This window comes from Chionomys nivalis, chromosome 17, assembly GCF_950005125.1.
Source record: "Chionomys nivalis chromosome 17, mChiNiv1.1, whole genome shotgun sequence".
Classification (NCBI taxonomy): domain Eukaryota; kingdom Metazoa; phylum Chordata; class Mammalia; order Rodentia; family Cricetidae; genus Chionomys; species Chionomys nivalis.
In genome coordinates this window covers 25,901,649-25,918,357 of record NC_080102.1, presented here as the reverse complement: position 1 = coordinate 25,918,357, position 16,709 = coordinate 25,901,649, and the positions used below count along the sequence as shown (strand labels likewise).

Sequence of the window (16,709 nt, the reverse complement as noted above, 5' to 3'; positions counted from 1 at the left end):
AATAAAAATTAGCTATGGTAAAAATACTAGATTTATTATTTCTAAGCTGAGCATGGTGACACGTACATGGAATCGTAGTGCTTAAGAAGCTGAGGCAGAGGTTCACTAGTTTGAAGTTAGTTTGGGCTCATTACAAAACCATCTCCAAAAAAGTTTTTTTATAAAGAAAAGAAAGAAAGAAAACCCAAAACAATATAGCTTATTTCAACAATTTTTTATGGCTACCGTGTGTTTAACATGCCATTTACCCTTTAACTTGTTCCTTTTTCCATTTGTGTATATGTGCTGTGCACTTATGTGCGTATACATTTTTATATGTGTGGGTGCATGTGCATTTATGTACATTTATGTGTAGATAACCAAAGTTGATTTGGGGAATCACTCCCAAGTCTACTTTATTCATTGAGTCAGGGTTTGATAGAAACCTGAGTTCACTAATAATGGTTAATCTCCCTAGCTGCTTTGCTTTACGGATGCCCTGTCTCCACCCTCTGTGGCTGGAATTACAGGCAGGCCACCATGCTTTCTCAGGATTTGCAGAGTTTCTCAGGATCCAAACCCTGGTTCTCATGCTTGTGTGGCAAGAGCTCTAACCATTGAGCAATTTCTCTAGCCCTATTTGATGGGATATATTGTAACATGGTGTGGGGCAAGAGCTTTAACCATTGAACAATCTCTCCAGCCCTATTTGGTGGGATACATTGTAACAACCGCTGAGCAATCTCTCCAGCCCTATTTGGTGGGATACATTGTAACAACCGCTGAGCAAGCTCTCCAGCTCTATTTGGTGGGATACATTGTAACAACCGCTGAGCAATCTCTCCAGTCCTATTTGATGGGATACATTGTAACAACTGCTGAGCAATCTCTCCAGCCCTATTTAATGGGATACATTGTAACAACTGCTGAGCAATCTCTCCAGTCCTATTTAATGGGATACATTGTAACAACTGCTGAGCAATCTCTCCAGCCCTATTTAATGGGATACATTGTAACATGGTGTGGCTGCCCTCATTCTTCAGGATTCCTCCTCTGTCAAGATGGAGATACTGTGTCCAGTAAACCCTGACTCCACATACGAGCTAGGCTGGCTTGAGACAGTTGTGTCTCTCCTGTGCAGACCCAAAGGGGCAGTAGAGAAACCCTAGACAGGGAAAAGGAAAAGGGGAGGGAGGGACATGACCACTGCCATGCTTCCCAATGACAAATTTTTATCAGCCAGTAGTCTATGGCTGGAGTTATTAGCTTATTCTTGGTGAAGATGCTAAGGCATGGAGAGGGCTTCAGAGCTTATGAAAGGCCATACAGTAGAGATAGAAAGTTGGGCTTCACTTCTGGTCTGCACTGGAGGCTTCTGTCTCTGGTCAATCTCCTTGTCCAGGGTACAGATGCCCTCTTTTGTCACTGATTCCAGTTCTTTCAACTTTTATCAGCAAAGGGAAGGGACATCTAGCCCCTCAGGGTCAGGCCCAGGCCTAAAGAACTTGTTCAACAATGGGGTACAGTGAACTCTTAATCAGCTGACAATACCAGGGCTTTCTCCGCTAAGTCAGCCTGGACAAGTGTCTGCAAGATTGGGTGGGGGGTGTCATGCGGAGGCTCTTACTCCCCAAGTGAAGCCTCATGATGCTCCTAGGCTTGCCTTTCTCAGAGAAAAATGTGAAGTTTATCTACAGATTGAGATGTAAGGTGTGTGCCCCCCCAAGTTTACCAGGCGACTTCAGTGTGCCTGAGGTAGAAAGAACATGTTGGAACAGGAAGTGGCTTCCCCCTGCCCTCTGAAGTTGAGACTAGGTGACACTCCCTGTCTTGGTTGTCACCAAAGCAGGATTGGGGATAAGTGGCTGTCTCCTCCCTTTTGGGATCTACTTCCTGTTTGGGAATCTGCCACTCATCTCTTGTCTATCCAGCCCCAGGAAGCTGACAGGAAGTGGAATCCTTCGTAGTTAGATGGCTTTTCCATTTTGTACTTGCGAGAGTCCAAGCTGAGGTATGACCACTCTCAAAGCAGCCCCCATGTCCTTGCTCCTTTCCCTAAAACTGGCTCCAGTTAAGTAAAGTCACACCATTTGAGCTCCTTTCAGCTCTTTCTGAGTCCTCCACATGCATTCCCTGTGGAGGATCCATTTCCCCACTGGGCTTGACACTGTCTCAACATCATTTCCTCTAGGAAGCCCTTCCTGACCATTTGAACGGAGTGGCTCCCTTTGCTCTCGTATCCTCCCAGCATCCATGTCCTCCCTGGTGTCCTTTCCTAACTTAGGTTACCCATTACACTTTTTTCTGTTGACCCGAGTCTTCGTATTATCTGTCTTCTAGGCTCCCATGAGCCCCTTTCCCCACAGAGGGCCTGACCTATGTGCCCATCCAGAACTACTGGATGGGTTCAGATCCTTCTTCCTGACATCACGCACAGCTGTGAGATGCCATGTGATCTGTGTTGTATCTGTTCCCAGCATCTTTTCCCTGAAATTCATCAGAGATAGGACAGATCTCCCAGCTTGTCATCTTCTGAGTCTAGATGGCCAAGTGATTCACAAGTAGCTGATAAGACTCATGTAGGACCGAGGCAGAGGAAGCTGCAGGGTTAGGGGGGAGTGTCCTCACACAGTGGATGCCTGTATTGCTCCGTGAAAGGGCCACCTGGTGTCTGGGCTTTCAGAATATCCCGATGCGGATAACTTGTTTCTTCAAGGGTCTGGGCTCTCAATATCTGTCTCTCCGTGTCTCTCACAGGTACATGTACCCCTCAATGGACCAGCTGGCTGAAATGCTTCCTGGAGTCCTTCACCAGTTTGGGTAAGAGCCAGGGACTTTTCTTCTAAGCGTGTCAACTTGGTCAGAAGGGAAGCTGCTGGCCTCCTTCTCTTCCTTAGCCTGACCACTAAAATACAGGTTGGAATTCTCAGATGAGTCCAAAAAGAAGCTTGCTGCGGCTGGTACCCACTGCTTCTCCCAGCTCAGCATCCCTCTTTGTCCTATGACCATAGTCTTGCTTCTTGAGTGGCCCCAATGCCCACTCCATCCTTGCTTTCTTATCCCATAGAACCTTCTGGAATAGTATTCTCGAGAGCTTGGCTTCTGTCTCCAGACTCTCATTGTGCCCCTGCAAGCTCCCTTTCCATTCTCATTGCAGCCTCTCCTAGGGTTAAACCCCATGGCTCCCCAATTTGTTCTCACTCCAAGTTTCAGAGTCCAGAATAAAGCATGGAAGTGGGGTGAGGCAAATTCTTCATGGGGCTTCCTGTAAACGCTTGGCATCTCTAAGCCTGGCTGCAGCAAGGGGGAAAGGAGCAAGACGGATGAGGCTCCTTAGGTCACAGCTCTGGACTTGGAGGGCCCATCAGGGCCGCCTGCCTTTCATGGCATGAGCTAGCTTGTTGGCATCCTCAGCAAAGATATCTAAGGGGCAGAGCTCTTCAGAGCAAACGAGGGAAACTGATAGGGGTAAGCAGGGGCTCTATCATGTCTCCCTTCAGCAACCTGAATGTCTGTTTGGTTTCTAGACTCAAGAGTGTCATTGGCATGGGGACAGGAGCTGGTGCCTACATCCTGACCCGCTTTGCAGTAAGTTTCTCTACAGTTTGTAAAATTATATTTTAAAAAATTATTTAGGTGTCGGGGAGCTAGCTCAGTAGGAAAGAGTGTTATCATGCAAGTGTAGAGACTTGAGGCCTGGGGTGCCTGTAACCTCAGTATGAAGTGGATTGGAGATAGGTAGACTCTGGAGAGGTCTCTGGCTGGCCAGCCTAGCCTAAAAGGTGAGCTTCCTATTTGATGAGAGACTGTCTCAAGGGAACACAGTGGAGAGAAACAGAGATAGACTCCTGTGCCTTGCCCTGGCTTCTGCATGGTTATGCTCTGTGTATCTATCTGCACACTCATGTATGTGATCCACACACAGACCCACAAATAAATAATGAATAAAATTTTAAAAGTGTTAAAAAAACAAACAGGAAAAGGAAATGAGCTGTGCTTCCATTTCCCCAGGGAGAGCCACTGGGGCCATTGTGGCATGTGCCACATGGGTACCTGTTCCTGCACCTCATCCTTTCATGCTAACAGATGAAATACCACTGGTAGACAGGGTCACTGGCCTTTTTTCCTGAGCAGGAAATATGGATGGTTTCCCACTCATAGCTTCCTCTGATCCTGCATTGTGTTAGCTCAGGGTTTTGTAACCCAGGTCCTCTGGGATCCTGATAGAGTCTACGTAAGAGTCAGACACATAAATGTGGCATGCCCACTACTGGCACTATGGGTAGCCTTTGTGACTTTGCCAGTTTCCTTAAAGTGGTTCATGTCATCCAACGCAAGGTATTTTGATGCCTGCTAAGTGCAGCACCTCGATAGTGCTCAGGCATACTGTCAAACTGCAAAGACCTTGGGCCTCAGCTTCGAGTAGATGCTGGATGGGTCTTAGAGTCCTAAATACATACGCATTCCAGGTAACAGAGCCAGAGGGCATTCCTGGGCCCTTCTCACTCTAGTGTGGCTGGGTTGTTGCACCACTGACATCTGAGATAGCCGAGGCTCTGTGAGGTGAAGGGACATGATTGACAGGTCCTCAAAGTGTAAGTGCGTTCTTTCTTCTTCTGCGGCTTCTTCCTTCTGCTCTTGTGAGGACCTGATCCACTTTTGCCTGAGCTAGTCCCTCCGTTCTGCACTGACAAGGCCAGGGGCCATCCACACCTGCTCCAAGTTCCCCCCGTTGTTGGCTTCAAAGCCTCAGTGTTTTTCTCTCTTTAGTGTTATAGCTCACGTTGTGTCTCTGATTGCAGCTCAACAACCCTGAGATGGTGGAGGGCCTCGTGCTCATGAATGTGAACCCCTGTGCGGAAGGCTGGATGGACTGGGCTGCCTCCAAGGTGAGACTTGGCAGGGCAAGGCAGGCAGGTGGGGTCCCAGCCTCCCCTTAGGTTGGCCCCACTAGTCCCTTTCCCCACCGCCGAAGAGAGCAAACCTTCCTTGGCCCTGTTTAGGCTAGCAACCATTTGCTGCTGCTCAGATGAGCTAAGTAACTCTGCCCTGGCTGCTGTCCCAAGGGTCCCTGTTGAGTCTGTTGACTTTTTTTTTTTAATAATGATTGCTTTTCTTTTTCCTGTGAAGTCCCCAGTGATTTCCAAGGATAGGGAGGAGCTTCCAATCAGGGTGGAATAAAGCTGCTCTGGCTGGAGTGATTGGTCTCTGATTGGGATGGTGGTTTTGTTAGTATGGGCAGCTGTTGAGGAAGCGGGCATGAGCTGTACCCACCCCCCTTCCTGTCCACTAGATACTGTGGGTCTTCCTAAAGCATTGATAGTCCTGTCCCTGCCTGTAGGGCAGCCAAAAACAAAGCCTCCTCCCTGGTTTTGATTTTATTTTCCAGCCGAGAGAGGGACATTCCATTTGTGCCCACTTGACTGCTGCTCAGCTGTTCCGAGCCAAGCAAGGACAGCTGGGGCACTGACCTCCAGCTGAGACAGGCTGTGGTTTCATTGAATTCCCCATGCCTGTCAAGGCCAGAGGGACGGACATACCTAGGGGCTTTGGTATGCCAGGAGTAAATGCCAGGCTGCCTTATTGGATCCTTACTGTGGAAGCCTTGCTATGTCCTGATGGCATGGTTTTTTACACCTCCAGTTATAGCCAAGAGACCTGAGGTTCAGGGCCTTCAGCCAGCCTGGTGCTCTGTAGCTTCTGCTGAGGGAAGGTTTGTGTGGACTCACGGGTTTGGAGGGTTTGGTCCCTGTGGCAAGACCAAGTCATGGCAGCAGGCCAGCTTGTGGCTGGTGGCAGAAATAAAATAAACTACCTCACTGCCCTGGAGGCCTACTGTGGGCCTCAACCTTTTAAAAGTTCCCCCTTACCTCTCAATAGTGCTAAGCTAGTGAGCAGGTCTGCAGTAAATTGGTCTGTGGCACCCATCCCAGAGCCAAGCTCTGGCCAGGCTGTCATGGCGACCTGGGTGAGGCTCAGGGAGCCAGGTGCTACTCTGTCCCGAGGGCCCTGGGCTGGCTGACTTTCTTTCTCTACTGCTGAGTTCCAGATGCCAACAATTTTTCTTCATTCTCCCTCCACAGATCTCAGGATGGACCCAAGCCCTGCCAGACATGGTCGTGTCCCACCTCTTTGGCAAGGTGAGTGGTGGGGGTGTCTTGCTGTCCTCGATGAGCAGTTAACCATGTGGCACCCAGCACAGGATGGCCACATGGGCAGGTGGCACATACAAGGTACAATCAAGGGGTGACCCAGGCTGGAGTCTGTGAATTGTGTAATATCGGCTCACAGTAAGCAAGCCATTCACACTGCTTTCTACCGACCCCCTTTGGAGAATTTCATACATATGTACAAGGTCTTTTGATCAAATGTACCCTGAGTTTTTCCCCTTCAGCTTTTCCTCCCAATTTAATGTGTGCATTTTTAAAAATTACTAAATCCTACTGGTGCTGCTATTATAAGCAAGAGTATAGGGCTATTTGCTGGCATGGGCAGCCTACCTGGGGCACCATCCTTGAAGAAAACTGATCCCCTTCCTTCCCTCCAGCAACCATCAACAGCCAATGGCTCCTCAGCCGGGGTGGAGCTTCTTGATAACCTGTCTTTGTTGACGCACAATGTGCGACATATATATGATCAAATCCGACAGCCCTCAGAGTGACTAAGACAGCAGAAGTGTCCTTCACACACCCCCTTGTATCCTTGAACCTCTTCACCTCCCAGGCACCTTTGGTTTGCTCTCTGTCACTCTAGATTTGTTCTTGAGTCCCATACTCTCTTCTCTGTGGCCGTAGCATGATTACGTTAGAAGCTACTTACGTTTTTGGACGCCATCATCCATTTGGCACTGTGTAATACTTCACTCAGTGGACATACCGTAGCTTTTCTATTGACCTGTGCTGGGCCTTTATTTGTAATAGTTTGGGGCTGTTATGAATGAAGTCTGCAGTGTCCATGGCTCTGGGATCAGCTTCTTGTCTATGTGGGGCCCCATCTCCAGTATTTGTCAGGGATTAGCTCACAGAATTGGCTCCAAAGCTCCATGACCATACATTCATTCCAGTTTGAGGTGGGAAAATGTAGACCAGACACTGGGTGACTCGTGTAAGGTCTCCCAAGCCAGGAGACGCATGACTGGGATTTGAACTTGTGGGTTTGGCTGCAGCATCTGCCTTCCTAAGCCTCTGGCCTTGCTTAGTTCTTTCATGGGCTGAAGACAGAGCAGGCATCCTTGCAGTGTCCTGGTAGGAGGTCTGGTCTTTGCCTCTGTCTGGGGTCACATTGCTGGCCTCACCCAGAGCCAGCAGCCCTGAGAGAGGATGTATACTTTTGGCTCACATTCAAGTTCAATGTCTGGAAAGCCCCTTGGTTGCCCAGACTCCATGATGCACCGCTTTACTGAATGGGGCATTCTCTGCTGCTGAGGTAATGAGTGTGATGACACTTTGATGCCCCCTGAGTTTTAGGGCAGCAGAAAACATCCCTCTTTGCTTTGGTGTCACCCTGGGCTTGTAACTGAAATGACTCAGAGCAACCTGAGGGTATCATCACACAGTTCAGACTGTCCTCAAGTCCCTGAAGGCTGGCTGATGCCTCCAAGTTGGAGCTGTTCATTTTGGTCAGACCCCCAGGTGTCTTTGTCATGGCTTAGCCTCCTTGCTGACAAAGGTTCCTTCTGATCCTATAAGTGACAGGAACAGGTTGCTCAGAGGTCTACCGTGAAGCAGGAATCCTGAGTTTAGATGAGGTTACTGAGGGAAAGCTGGGCCTCCCTGGTGGAATCCTCTGAGTGCCCATTGCTGCCACTCAATAGTTTTCACTGACCACCACAGACATGCCATGAACCTAGATCACAGTTGTCTCTGCCTCCGCCATGCTCTTCCTCCCTACCGCTGTGGCTTGAGCGATGACAAGCCTTTCCCTCTGTCCCTACAGGAGGAGATGCACAACAACGTGGAGGTGGTGCACACTTACCGCCAGCACATCCTCAATGATATGAACCCCAGCAACCTACACCTGTTCATCAGCGCCTACAACAGGTAAGAGCCCTTGGGCAGGGGTGCCTTGGCCATGTCTAACTGGGGTCCTCATCTGCCTCCTGCAGCAGGCCTGCAGTGGAAGTGAAGGTCAGGGCTGTACAGCTGTAGGTTAGTAGAGTGGTGTCCGAGGAGGACGATGGCTGGGTGGATGCTGCCTGATCCTTAGCACTGAGTGACTCTGCCAGGATCTGTCTGATGCTTCTATCCAGACTGTGGGACCCAGCTGAGGTGAATAGGACCCAGCTGAGCAGTCAGGGTGGAGAGTTGAAGCCTGTGCCCAAGGCTGACTAAGAGTAAAACCTGCTGTGGGTAGACCTGGGCAACAGAGCGAAATACTGTGGGCATGTAGAACTCTAGAGGTTGCTGGGAAACTTGAAGACCTTGTTCGGAGCTTTTCTGGGGAGGGGACTACACAGGGTTATTAGCATCAGTGACAGGTTCTGGAAGGCGCACTCATGCAGCCTGCAGAGGCACCTCTGCTGCATTTCCAGCACAGGGGCTAGGAGTGAGCCTTGCATGCATCTAACCTAGGACAGGGCCTAGGACTTAACCTCCTCGCAGTGAGTTTGCATTTGCAATGACCTTAGCATCTCTCATGGGCTTTGATGCCCTTTTTGCAATCCTGTCAGCATCTCAGTGCAGGAGACCTGTGGCATTCTCACTGCTGTCTGAAGATGCAAATTGGTACCAAGAAGAGGGGGGATGGGCTGGACAGTGGGAATCACAGGAATGAACTCGTGCCTGCACAGCAACCAATGGAAAGGGGCTGTTACTGAGACCATTTCCTGAGAGGAAGCAAAGCACTGAAAGGTTTAGTGTTCTTCTCAGGGTCACACAGCTAGGAAATGGCATGGTATGATTTGAATTCTGCAATGCTGGCTTTGGTCTCAGAACTTCAGAGGGCAGAGGGGTCAAGTGTTCTCATGCAGGGACCAGGTCCAGCCTAGACCTCTGCTAGCACAGTGGGACACATAGAGAGCAGATTTAAGTTTAGAGATGGCTTCTTGTGTTGAGGCTTCAGAACTGCTGGAGACAGCCTCCAGTTAGGAGGGGAGAGGAGGGATGCCAGGAGGAGATTTTGCAATGGTGGGTGGTAGGTGGGGGCTCTAGCTAGGGGGAAGGGGAGGCAGGGACACCTAGACCTGCTTTGTTTTCCTGTAGAAATAATATTAACACCGATAAATTCCAGGAAAAATGAGGAAGGCTTCATTAGAAACAGATGAGACCTGCTGACTCTTAACTACTTCTGTGGACACTGAGTGGTCCTGGGGTCTTGAGAGCTACATGACCTCATAAAGATGATCTGTGGGTCTTCTTCTAGAATGGTCTCAGGTGGGATCTCCAATACTGGCATGGTGGGAGTGGCTCCTGGGACAGGTCTGCCAGTGCTAACAATGTGCATGTTGTCTACAGCCGACGGGACCTGGAGATTGAGAGGCCAATGCCTGGAACCCACACCGTCACCCTGCAGTGAGTGGCTTCCTTCCCCTCTGTGGCCAGACAATCATGCTCCACTCAGGGATGCTGGTTCAGGCTTCTGCTGAGTGTCAGAAATGCCCTCGTAGGGCAGAACACTTTGGGAGAGATGGCTATTTCTTACCCAAGCGATCTGACTTGAACCTCTCCTTGTGTAGCTGGAGTCAACATTGGAGCAGGGAGTTTGCGATCATAACTGGAGCCTTTGAATCAGGAGGCTGACTGCCTCTGTTAAGCACATTCAGCACCAGTGGCCGAGTTAGGCTGTGCTTCCCAAAGCCTAGAGATGAAAGATACATGACCTGGCATAAGAGAGTTCTATGTATCTTGTAATCAGTGGTTGCAGCTGACACATTCTACTGGCAGTGATGGTGTCTTTCTATGTGTCATTTTCTTTGTCATTCAGCCAGATGTTTTTTTTTTTTTTTTTTTTTTTTGTTCATCTTAATCCCTGGAAAATTCCTATTCCTCCTTCCCCAGACAGAGGGTGCATTGGAATGAAAGCAATAAGACACAGGAATTATTGGGCTGAATTTTTTTTTTTTTACCAAGATAGAAAACCTGCTAGCCCACTCTACTCAAAGTTCAAAACAGAGGATGGTAGCGTAGGGACATCGAGATGCTAAAGGTGCTAGGAAACCTAAGTAGCCTTTTAGAATCCTGCTGCAGCCCAGAGTCTAGCATGTGGGAACCTGGAGCTGGATCCTGGGATGACTCCTCTTTCCCTTTCCTGTGCAGGTGCCCTGCTCTGCTAGTGGTTGGGGACAACTCTCCTGCCGTGGATGCTGTGGTAGGTATCAGTTCAGCAGACCCTGGATGCTCATCTGTATGAGTCTCCCTGTTTTTCCCTCCCAATGCAAGGATATTGTTTAAATGCCATGCCAGCCTTGGAGCAGAGCTCAGGTCAGCTTCTCAGCGTGACCCCCAGTTCTGGCTGCCCTGCCACCTGCCTCTCCTGCCCTCTTGCTTTCCATGGGCACCTCATCTACATGGCAGGATTAAGGCTAGGTTTCACGGCTAGGCGTTCTCCCTCAGTCTTGGCAACAGGTGGGCTTTTCCCTTAGCAGAAAAACAATGCCGGCAGCTGGGTTATACAGAGCTTTCTGCCTCAGTTTCCCCTCCAATTTCCACCTGCAGTGCTAGGGAGACACAGAGAGGATGGCCTGCTTTCTGATATCCTGACACCTGGGGAGATGTGTGACATGAGGTTGTTACTCAAGAGTCCAGACCGTTGCTCTGCCTCTCCAGTGCTCCACAGAGCTGGATGCAACCTGCTTGACTTGTCTCCCGGTCGCAGAGCTAGTCATGGCAGGGCCAGGCTCCAAAATCACATGTGTTTAACAAACCAACCAATGCCCACCTTCTTTCTTCATGACTGAGGGGACAGGGGTGTTCCAGGTGGTGGGGCGGAGTACAGGGGAGACCAGGGTACTCCTGACTTCAGCTATGAGTCAAGCACTTACCTAGTCTTTCCTCTTGTGCAGGTGGAATGCAACTCCAAGTTGGACCCTACGAAGACCACCCTGCTCAAGGTATGAGCAACAGCGGGTCTGCAGCTGGCATAGTTTAGAGGCCTCCAAATGTTTTCAGACCTGAGCTGAGCTAGTTGAAGCACAGGACTGTTGTTAGAACCTTGAAAGTAAGGATTTGAAGTTGGGTGTCATGCATATCCCGGTATTCCCAGCACTCCAGAGGCAGAGGCAGGAGGATCTCAACTTTGAGGCCCTCCCAGATGACACAACCTTTTTTTTTTTTTCTAGGCTAGCCTAGACCATACTTGAGATCCTGCCTCTGAAAGGGAAGAAGGAAAGGATACATGGAGACAGGGAGTTAGTTAAGGAAGCAAGCAAGCTTGGAGCCAATTTGAGGTTGCAAAACAAAGTGGTTCATTCTGGGGACCATACTGCAGGGGGACCATACTGCAGGGGGGACCATACTGCAGGGGGACCATACTGCAGGGGGGACCATACTGCAGGGGGACCATACTGCAGGGGGGACCATACTGCAGGGGGGACCATACTGCAGGGGGGCTACATACTTCTGTACATGCAGCTGGGGGAAGATAGACTGGGACACAGGACCAGAACTCCTTTTCCTAGGATGGGGCAAGGACATCCCTGCACCAGGGGATACACCACACCCCTGTGTAGTGAGAGGGTGCGAGGCTCGGCAGGCGGCCTCCTCTGGCAGTGTCTCCTGAGTTCAGTGTGATTGCTACCTTGCGCTGGGTTAGAGTTCGGCAGAAATCCCACAGCATGCAGTCAGGGCTGTTTGCACCCCTAAAGCCACCTGTGAGTGGCAGCTGTGCCTGGGTTGTGGCACAGGCTCAGGCTCTTTCCTGAGGATCTCCCCACTGGTATACTCTGGAGGCCAGGATCTTGAAAGTTCCATAAGCTGCCCTGGCTTCCTAAATGACGTAGATGAGCCAGGTATGCTTTTAGGGGTTACATGGAGTGGTCTGTAGGGGTTTGTTGCTGTGTGTAAGCTTCAAGGAGTAGTTCCCAAGGAAGATAATGGATTACAGTCAACAGCAGCACCCCACCACAGTCAACCTACTCAGAGCAGAGTCGGGTGGGTAATCCAGGGGCAGAGCACAGACTGTGATCTAGGTGTTCAGTGCTAACCAGCCTCCCTCCCTTCTAGATGGCAGACTGTGGCGGCCTCCCGCAGATCTCTCAGGTGAGTGAAACTGTGACTTTCTCACTCAACACCTGTCACCTCCCACTGGTGGGGGCATGTGTACCTTTGTGACCTAAGAACTCCCTTTTCCCCACTCCCTCTGTGTGGCATCTAATGGCAGTTTATGCATATAGTCTCATAAAATGTGCTTTATAACTGGATTTACTAGATCTCTATCAAGCAGCTTTGGGGGATTGGGTAACTCTGAGGTCCACAGGCTTAAGAGATTTGCCAGATAAACCTGGCTTGGCCGTGGGGTCAGAATCTTGGTTGTCTTGCTCCATCTAGCTAGGGGCTACTGGGAGCTCAAGCCCAGAATAGAGGGACAGAGAGACTATGACACCAAAATGTGGTGGCTGTGTCTTGGACAGAGCTCTGGCTTGCAGAAATAGGTGGCCTATGATGACTGACCTCCAGAAACTGACCGCATATTCTCTTTTTCCTACAGCCTGCCAAGCTTGCTGAGGCCTTCAAGTACTTTGTGCAGGGCATGGGATACAGTGAGTATGGCACCTTGGGCACCAGGCAGATGTGGGGATGGTAATGTCACAGCTAGCGGCATGGGGCGGGTGGAGGGGGCTCTGTCATCTAGGGTGGCTTTAGTTCTCAAGCATTTAGGCAGGTCTGAGAAAGGAGCCATCACAACCACACACGGCTGAATGAGGAATGAATCAGTCACCAATTTGGTTTCCATGCAGCACACATCACATAGGACATTGACACAACTAAGATGGTGACAGCGTCTCTGAGCAGTGTGGTCTCAGGAGACCTCATCGTGTATCCAGACCGTTAAATGAGACGCCATTATATATGCATGAACAGTGGATCCAACATTTATTTAGTTTTGCGTGAGAATCATTTAATGATTATTTGGGGGCAGGAGTGAGACAGAATATCCCTAATGGTCAGGCTGGTCTTGAACTCATAATATCTTCCTTCTTCAGTTTTCCAAGTACTAGGATTACAGAGAAGAACCGCTATACTAAGCTATGACTATCCTTTTAAATCCCCCTCTCCTTCAAAAAACAATGGCCAACAGATGAACAAGGAATGCCCCTATTTTTGACATGCTTGCTCAAAAGAGCAGAGTTATAGCAAAGGTGGAGAGGAAGATAAGTACATCTTCCAACTCCCTTCCTTTAACCATCACAATAATCCTACATGGGAGGGCCCAAAAGCTGGTGAAGCCCCAGCTCCATGTAACAGAGACCAGAGTGCCTGAGACCAAAAGCATCACACCTTTTTGCTAGATCATTAAGTTAGGGAACTTAAGGACTGAGCAGCCTGCTTTAGGGACTTTTTTCTTCCCGTTTCAAGCTTAGAGTGTGTCATCCATGAGGCCTCTTTTTTCAGAAGTGCCAAGCTGTGACCAGGACACACAGGTTTGGCTGGGTTGCCTTGGTTGACACTGGTTGATTGACGTGTTGGTTCCGGTTCTGGCCCAAAGCAGTTCATGAGGCTCTTCCTGCCTGCTGCTTAGAGTTACCGTCCATGCGACCTTCTTAACTGGAAAAGTCTAACCTCGTGTTTCTTCCCTACACCACCCACCCATTTAGAAACAGATGGACCTATTTGGTGAAGCACTATAAATTCCCCATGGGCCTTCACCCACACTTGCTTCTCAGCAAGACACAGTGAGGCAGCCTGATGTGAGTGCCTCAGATAAGGTCCATGTCCCCAGCTGTCCATCCACCAACAGAACACATTTGCCTGTGGACCCCCTCCTCCACCCAGCATGCTTTCCCTAGTGGAAATGGGTGAAAGCTGTCGGGTAGTCCAGTTTCCCTTGCTGGGTGTATATCACAGCCTGTTTGTTGTGTATTCCGGCATGGATTTGGTCCAGACAGGGTGAGGATCATTTTGTTCTATCCTATTCTGTCAGTCCCCTGCTGTGGCATGGGCAGTTGGAGTCTTGCTGGAGCTTGAGAGCTAGCAGGATCTTAGAAGGTAGACAGACTGCTAACGTCTCCACAGGAACCATGTGGTGAGACCTTGGGTCCTCCCTGGGATGGGCAGAGGCCTTGCTGGCCTCCAAGTTCTACCTCCTAACAGTATGTTGCAGAGAAGGTTCTATGACCACAGGGAGGTCTTCATTTTGCAGACAGGCACAGGAAAGCTTCAGAAGTGACTCTCCCGCAGCCACCCGGCTAAGAAGCACATAACAAACTGTGGCTCATATGCATAATGGCTCTGGTCTCTTGCCATGTGATCATTGTATGCCTTTCCCACATCTAGGCTCTTTGTTAGTGGCATAGAAGCCCCAAGAATGAAAATAATAAGGAAAGGGAGCTCATTTGGGTTCTTAGAAGGACACCATGGCTCAGACAGGGCTACGGTCCCATACCTGTAGAGGCGTCCCATAGCCTAACCACATTGTGTTCTATGTTTCCAGTGCCCTCTGCCAGCATGACCCGCCTGATGCGGTCCCGCACAGCCTCTGGATCCAGCGTTACATCCCTGGAGGGCCCCCGCAGTCGCTCCCATACCAGCGAGGGCCCCCGCAGCCGCTCACACACCAGCGAGGGGTCCCGGAGCCGCTCCCACACCAGTGAAGATGCCCGCCTCAACATCACCCCTAACTCGGGTGCCACCGGAAACAATGCCGGGCCCAAGTCGATGGAAGTGTCCTGCTAGGCAGTCTGCGCATCAGTCGTCCTGGACTGGTGGGCTCTCCCTTAGCACTCAACCCCTGCCTGTCACCCGCCACCCTGTGCTAATGCGGTATTAATCCAAAGCTGCTTTTCTACAAATGAACTCTGGCGGTGGCAGACCCAAGCTGTTCAGGCTGCTACCCGGGACCAGAGTGGGTGGTGGTGGACAAAGGAAAAAGCAGTTCAGAGTTCTGTTCTGCTAGCAAGTGGCCCTGGTGGCCCCTCTCTCTATCCTCAGACACCAAACTGCCAAAACTAAGAAAAGTAGATCTGTAACACTGCCTGGCCCCAAGCCCAGGCTGAACCAGCAGCATCCTGGTTCATGGGCATTTTGCCAGCCCCTCCCCCCTGCTTCCTGTTTCCTCCCCCACTAAACTCATTCCTGGAAACAAGGACTTATTTCTGATTTGAAAGGGGAGTGAGGCAGGGAAGTTGGGAGTCTTATTTTAAGAAGGAAAAACAAGATGAGGAGGGAAAGAGGCGGGATCTAGAGCAGGTAGAAGAAACCAACTCCACACAGTTCACTTGAAGGAATTGGATTTAAAGTTCTGGATGCCAAAACCCACAGCCTGTTTTTCTGACAACCTTTTAATTTGCAGGGGAGACTGGTTAAAACAAACAACAAAAAAAAAAGACAGGGCTATGTAAAGAAAGCTATCCAGCAAATATTGGGCGCCACAGTGGTTTAAGACTCCTGCCCCACAGCCTATCTGCCCCACTGTCCTTGGCTCCCATCGCACAGTGTGAATGAGTGGGTAACACCTTTGTCCCCGGGGAAGGTGGTTTTGATTTGTAGTTGCATTCCTTGAGACAGAGAACTCAACAGGTGACAATGATCCTTGTCTGGGATGAGTCTCTAAACTGGGAAGGGCTGGGGTTGCAGTAGGTATAGGATTGGGTGATTAATAGAAGAACCCAAGTGCTAGAATCTGGTGGGTGTGATTTCAGTGAACGCCAGCCTGTGAGCTGGAATTCTGTGTGACCGAGTCAAGCTTCATCTACCTTTGTTGACATCTGGGGGGTTGGCTCTAAGCTTAATAGCTAAATATCTCTCAACTGGCCCATTGCTGGTTCTTCAGGGTAAACCATGTACTCTGGTGGGGGATGGGCTGAGAGGTGGTTCCAGAAGCTGTACATTCCATGGGAACTCACTTGCCTCTCCTGCTGCCCCTCTTCCTGCCCCTCCTGCTGACCGGGTTAGTGGCAATGCCAGCCTAATGCCCACGCCCTGTACTACTGTCTTTTGATTCTCACCATGGCTAATCGTGGACTTCCCTATAGGAAATGTGGTCAGATCAGACCGTTGGGAGTCAGTTATCAAGGCCTGGCAAGTTCCAGGACCTTGGACTTGCTAGAAGAAGGTAGTCACACTCTATAGGCGGCATGGGAGGCAAGGACCAGTTTACCCACCAACTCCTACCATGGAATCTTCCTCCAGCCTTGTATAGGAAGATCGGGGATCCAGAACAGTGTCCCTGAAAGAGGACAAGAAACCATTGTACACGTCTTTCCAGGGCAGTTTCTTAATGACATGTTTGTATTTATTTCCAGACCAATAAATTTGTAACTTTGCAGTGGCTTGTGTCTTTTCCTTCCTTCCCTGTGAGGGTGTGTGAGACACTGTGAAACAGGAAGGGGTGGAGCTTTACCCTTGACACTCAGAGCCCCTGTGTGCCCCTTACTGTTGGAGCTCTTTGCCACAGACTGGTACTGGCCAGTAGAAATGGCACTGTCAGTCATACGGGTTCCTAAACTTCAGGTAGTAATACTGAAGAAAGAAGAAACAGGTGAAGGTAATTTACATATTACATCCCTTTAGCCCAATATATCTAAACAATCACCATTTCTATGCAAACTGACAGACACATCTTTTTCTGTACTAAGG

At 49.8% G+C, this 16,709-nt stretch overlaps 1 protein-coding gene across 1 annotated transcript in view; it reads left to right on the top strand.

Moving 5' to 3' along the window:
• Ndrg1 (N-myc downstream regulated 1) overlaps nucleotides 1–16,401 on the top strand; it is a 43,877-nt gene extending 27,476 nt beyond the window's left edge. Inside the window, exons 6-16 of the mRNA XM_057792436.1 lie at nucleotides 2,737–2,799; nucleotides 3,507–3,567; nucleotides 4,782–4,868; nucleotides 6,063–6,119; nucleotides 7,915–8,018; nucleotides 9,432–9,488; nucleotides 10,233–10,284; nucleotides 10,979–11,026; nucleotides 12,138–12,173; nucleotides 12,622–12,673; nucleotides 14,566–16,401. Coding sequence (XP_057648419.1) covers nucleotides 2,737–2,799; nucleotides 3,507–3,567; nucleotides 4,782–4,868; nucleotides 6,063–6,119; nucleotides 7,915–8,018; nucleotides 9,432–9,488; nucleotides 10,233–10,284; nucleotides 10,979–11,026; nucleotides 12,138–12,173; nucleotides 12,622–12,673; nucleotides 14,566–14,807 — 859 coding nt within the window. The 3' untranslated portion in view covers nucleotides 14,808–16,401. The remainder of the gene's footprint in view (nucleotides 1–2,736; nucleotides 2,800–3,506; nucleotides 3,568–4,781; nucleotides 4,869–6,062; nucleotides 6,120–7,914; nucleotides 8,019–9,431; nucleotides 9,489–10,232; nucleotides 10,285–10,978; nucleotides 11,027–12,137; nucleotides 12,174–12,621; nucleotides 12,674–14,565) is intronic.
• The last annotated feature ends 308 nt before the right edge of the window (nucleotides 16,402–16,709 follow it).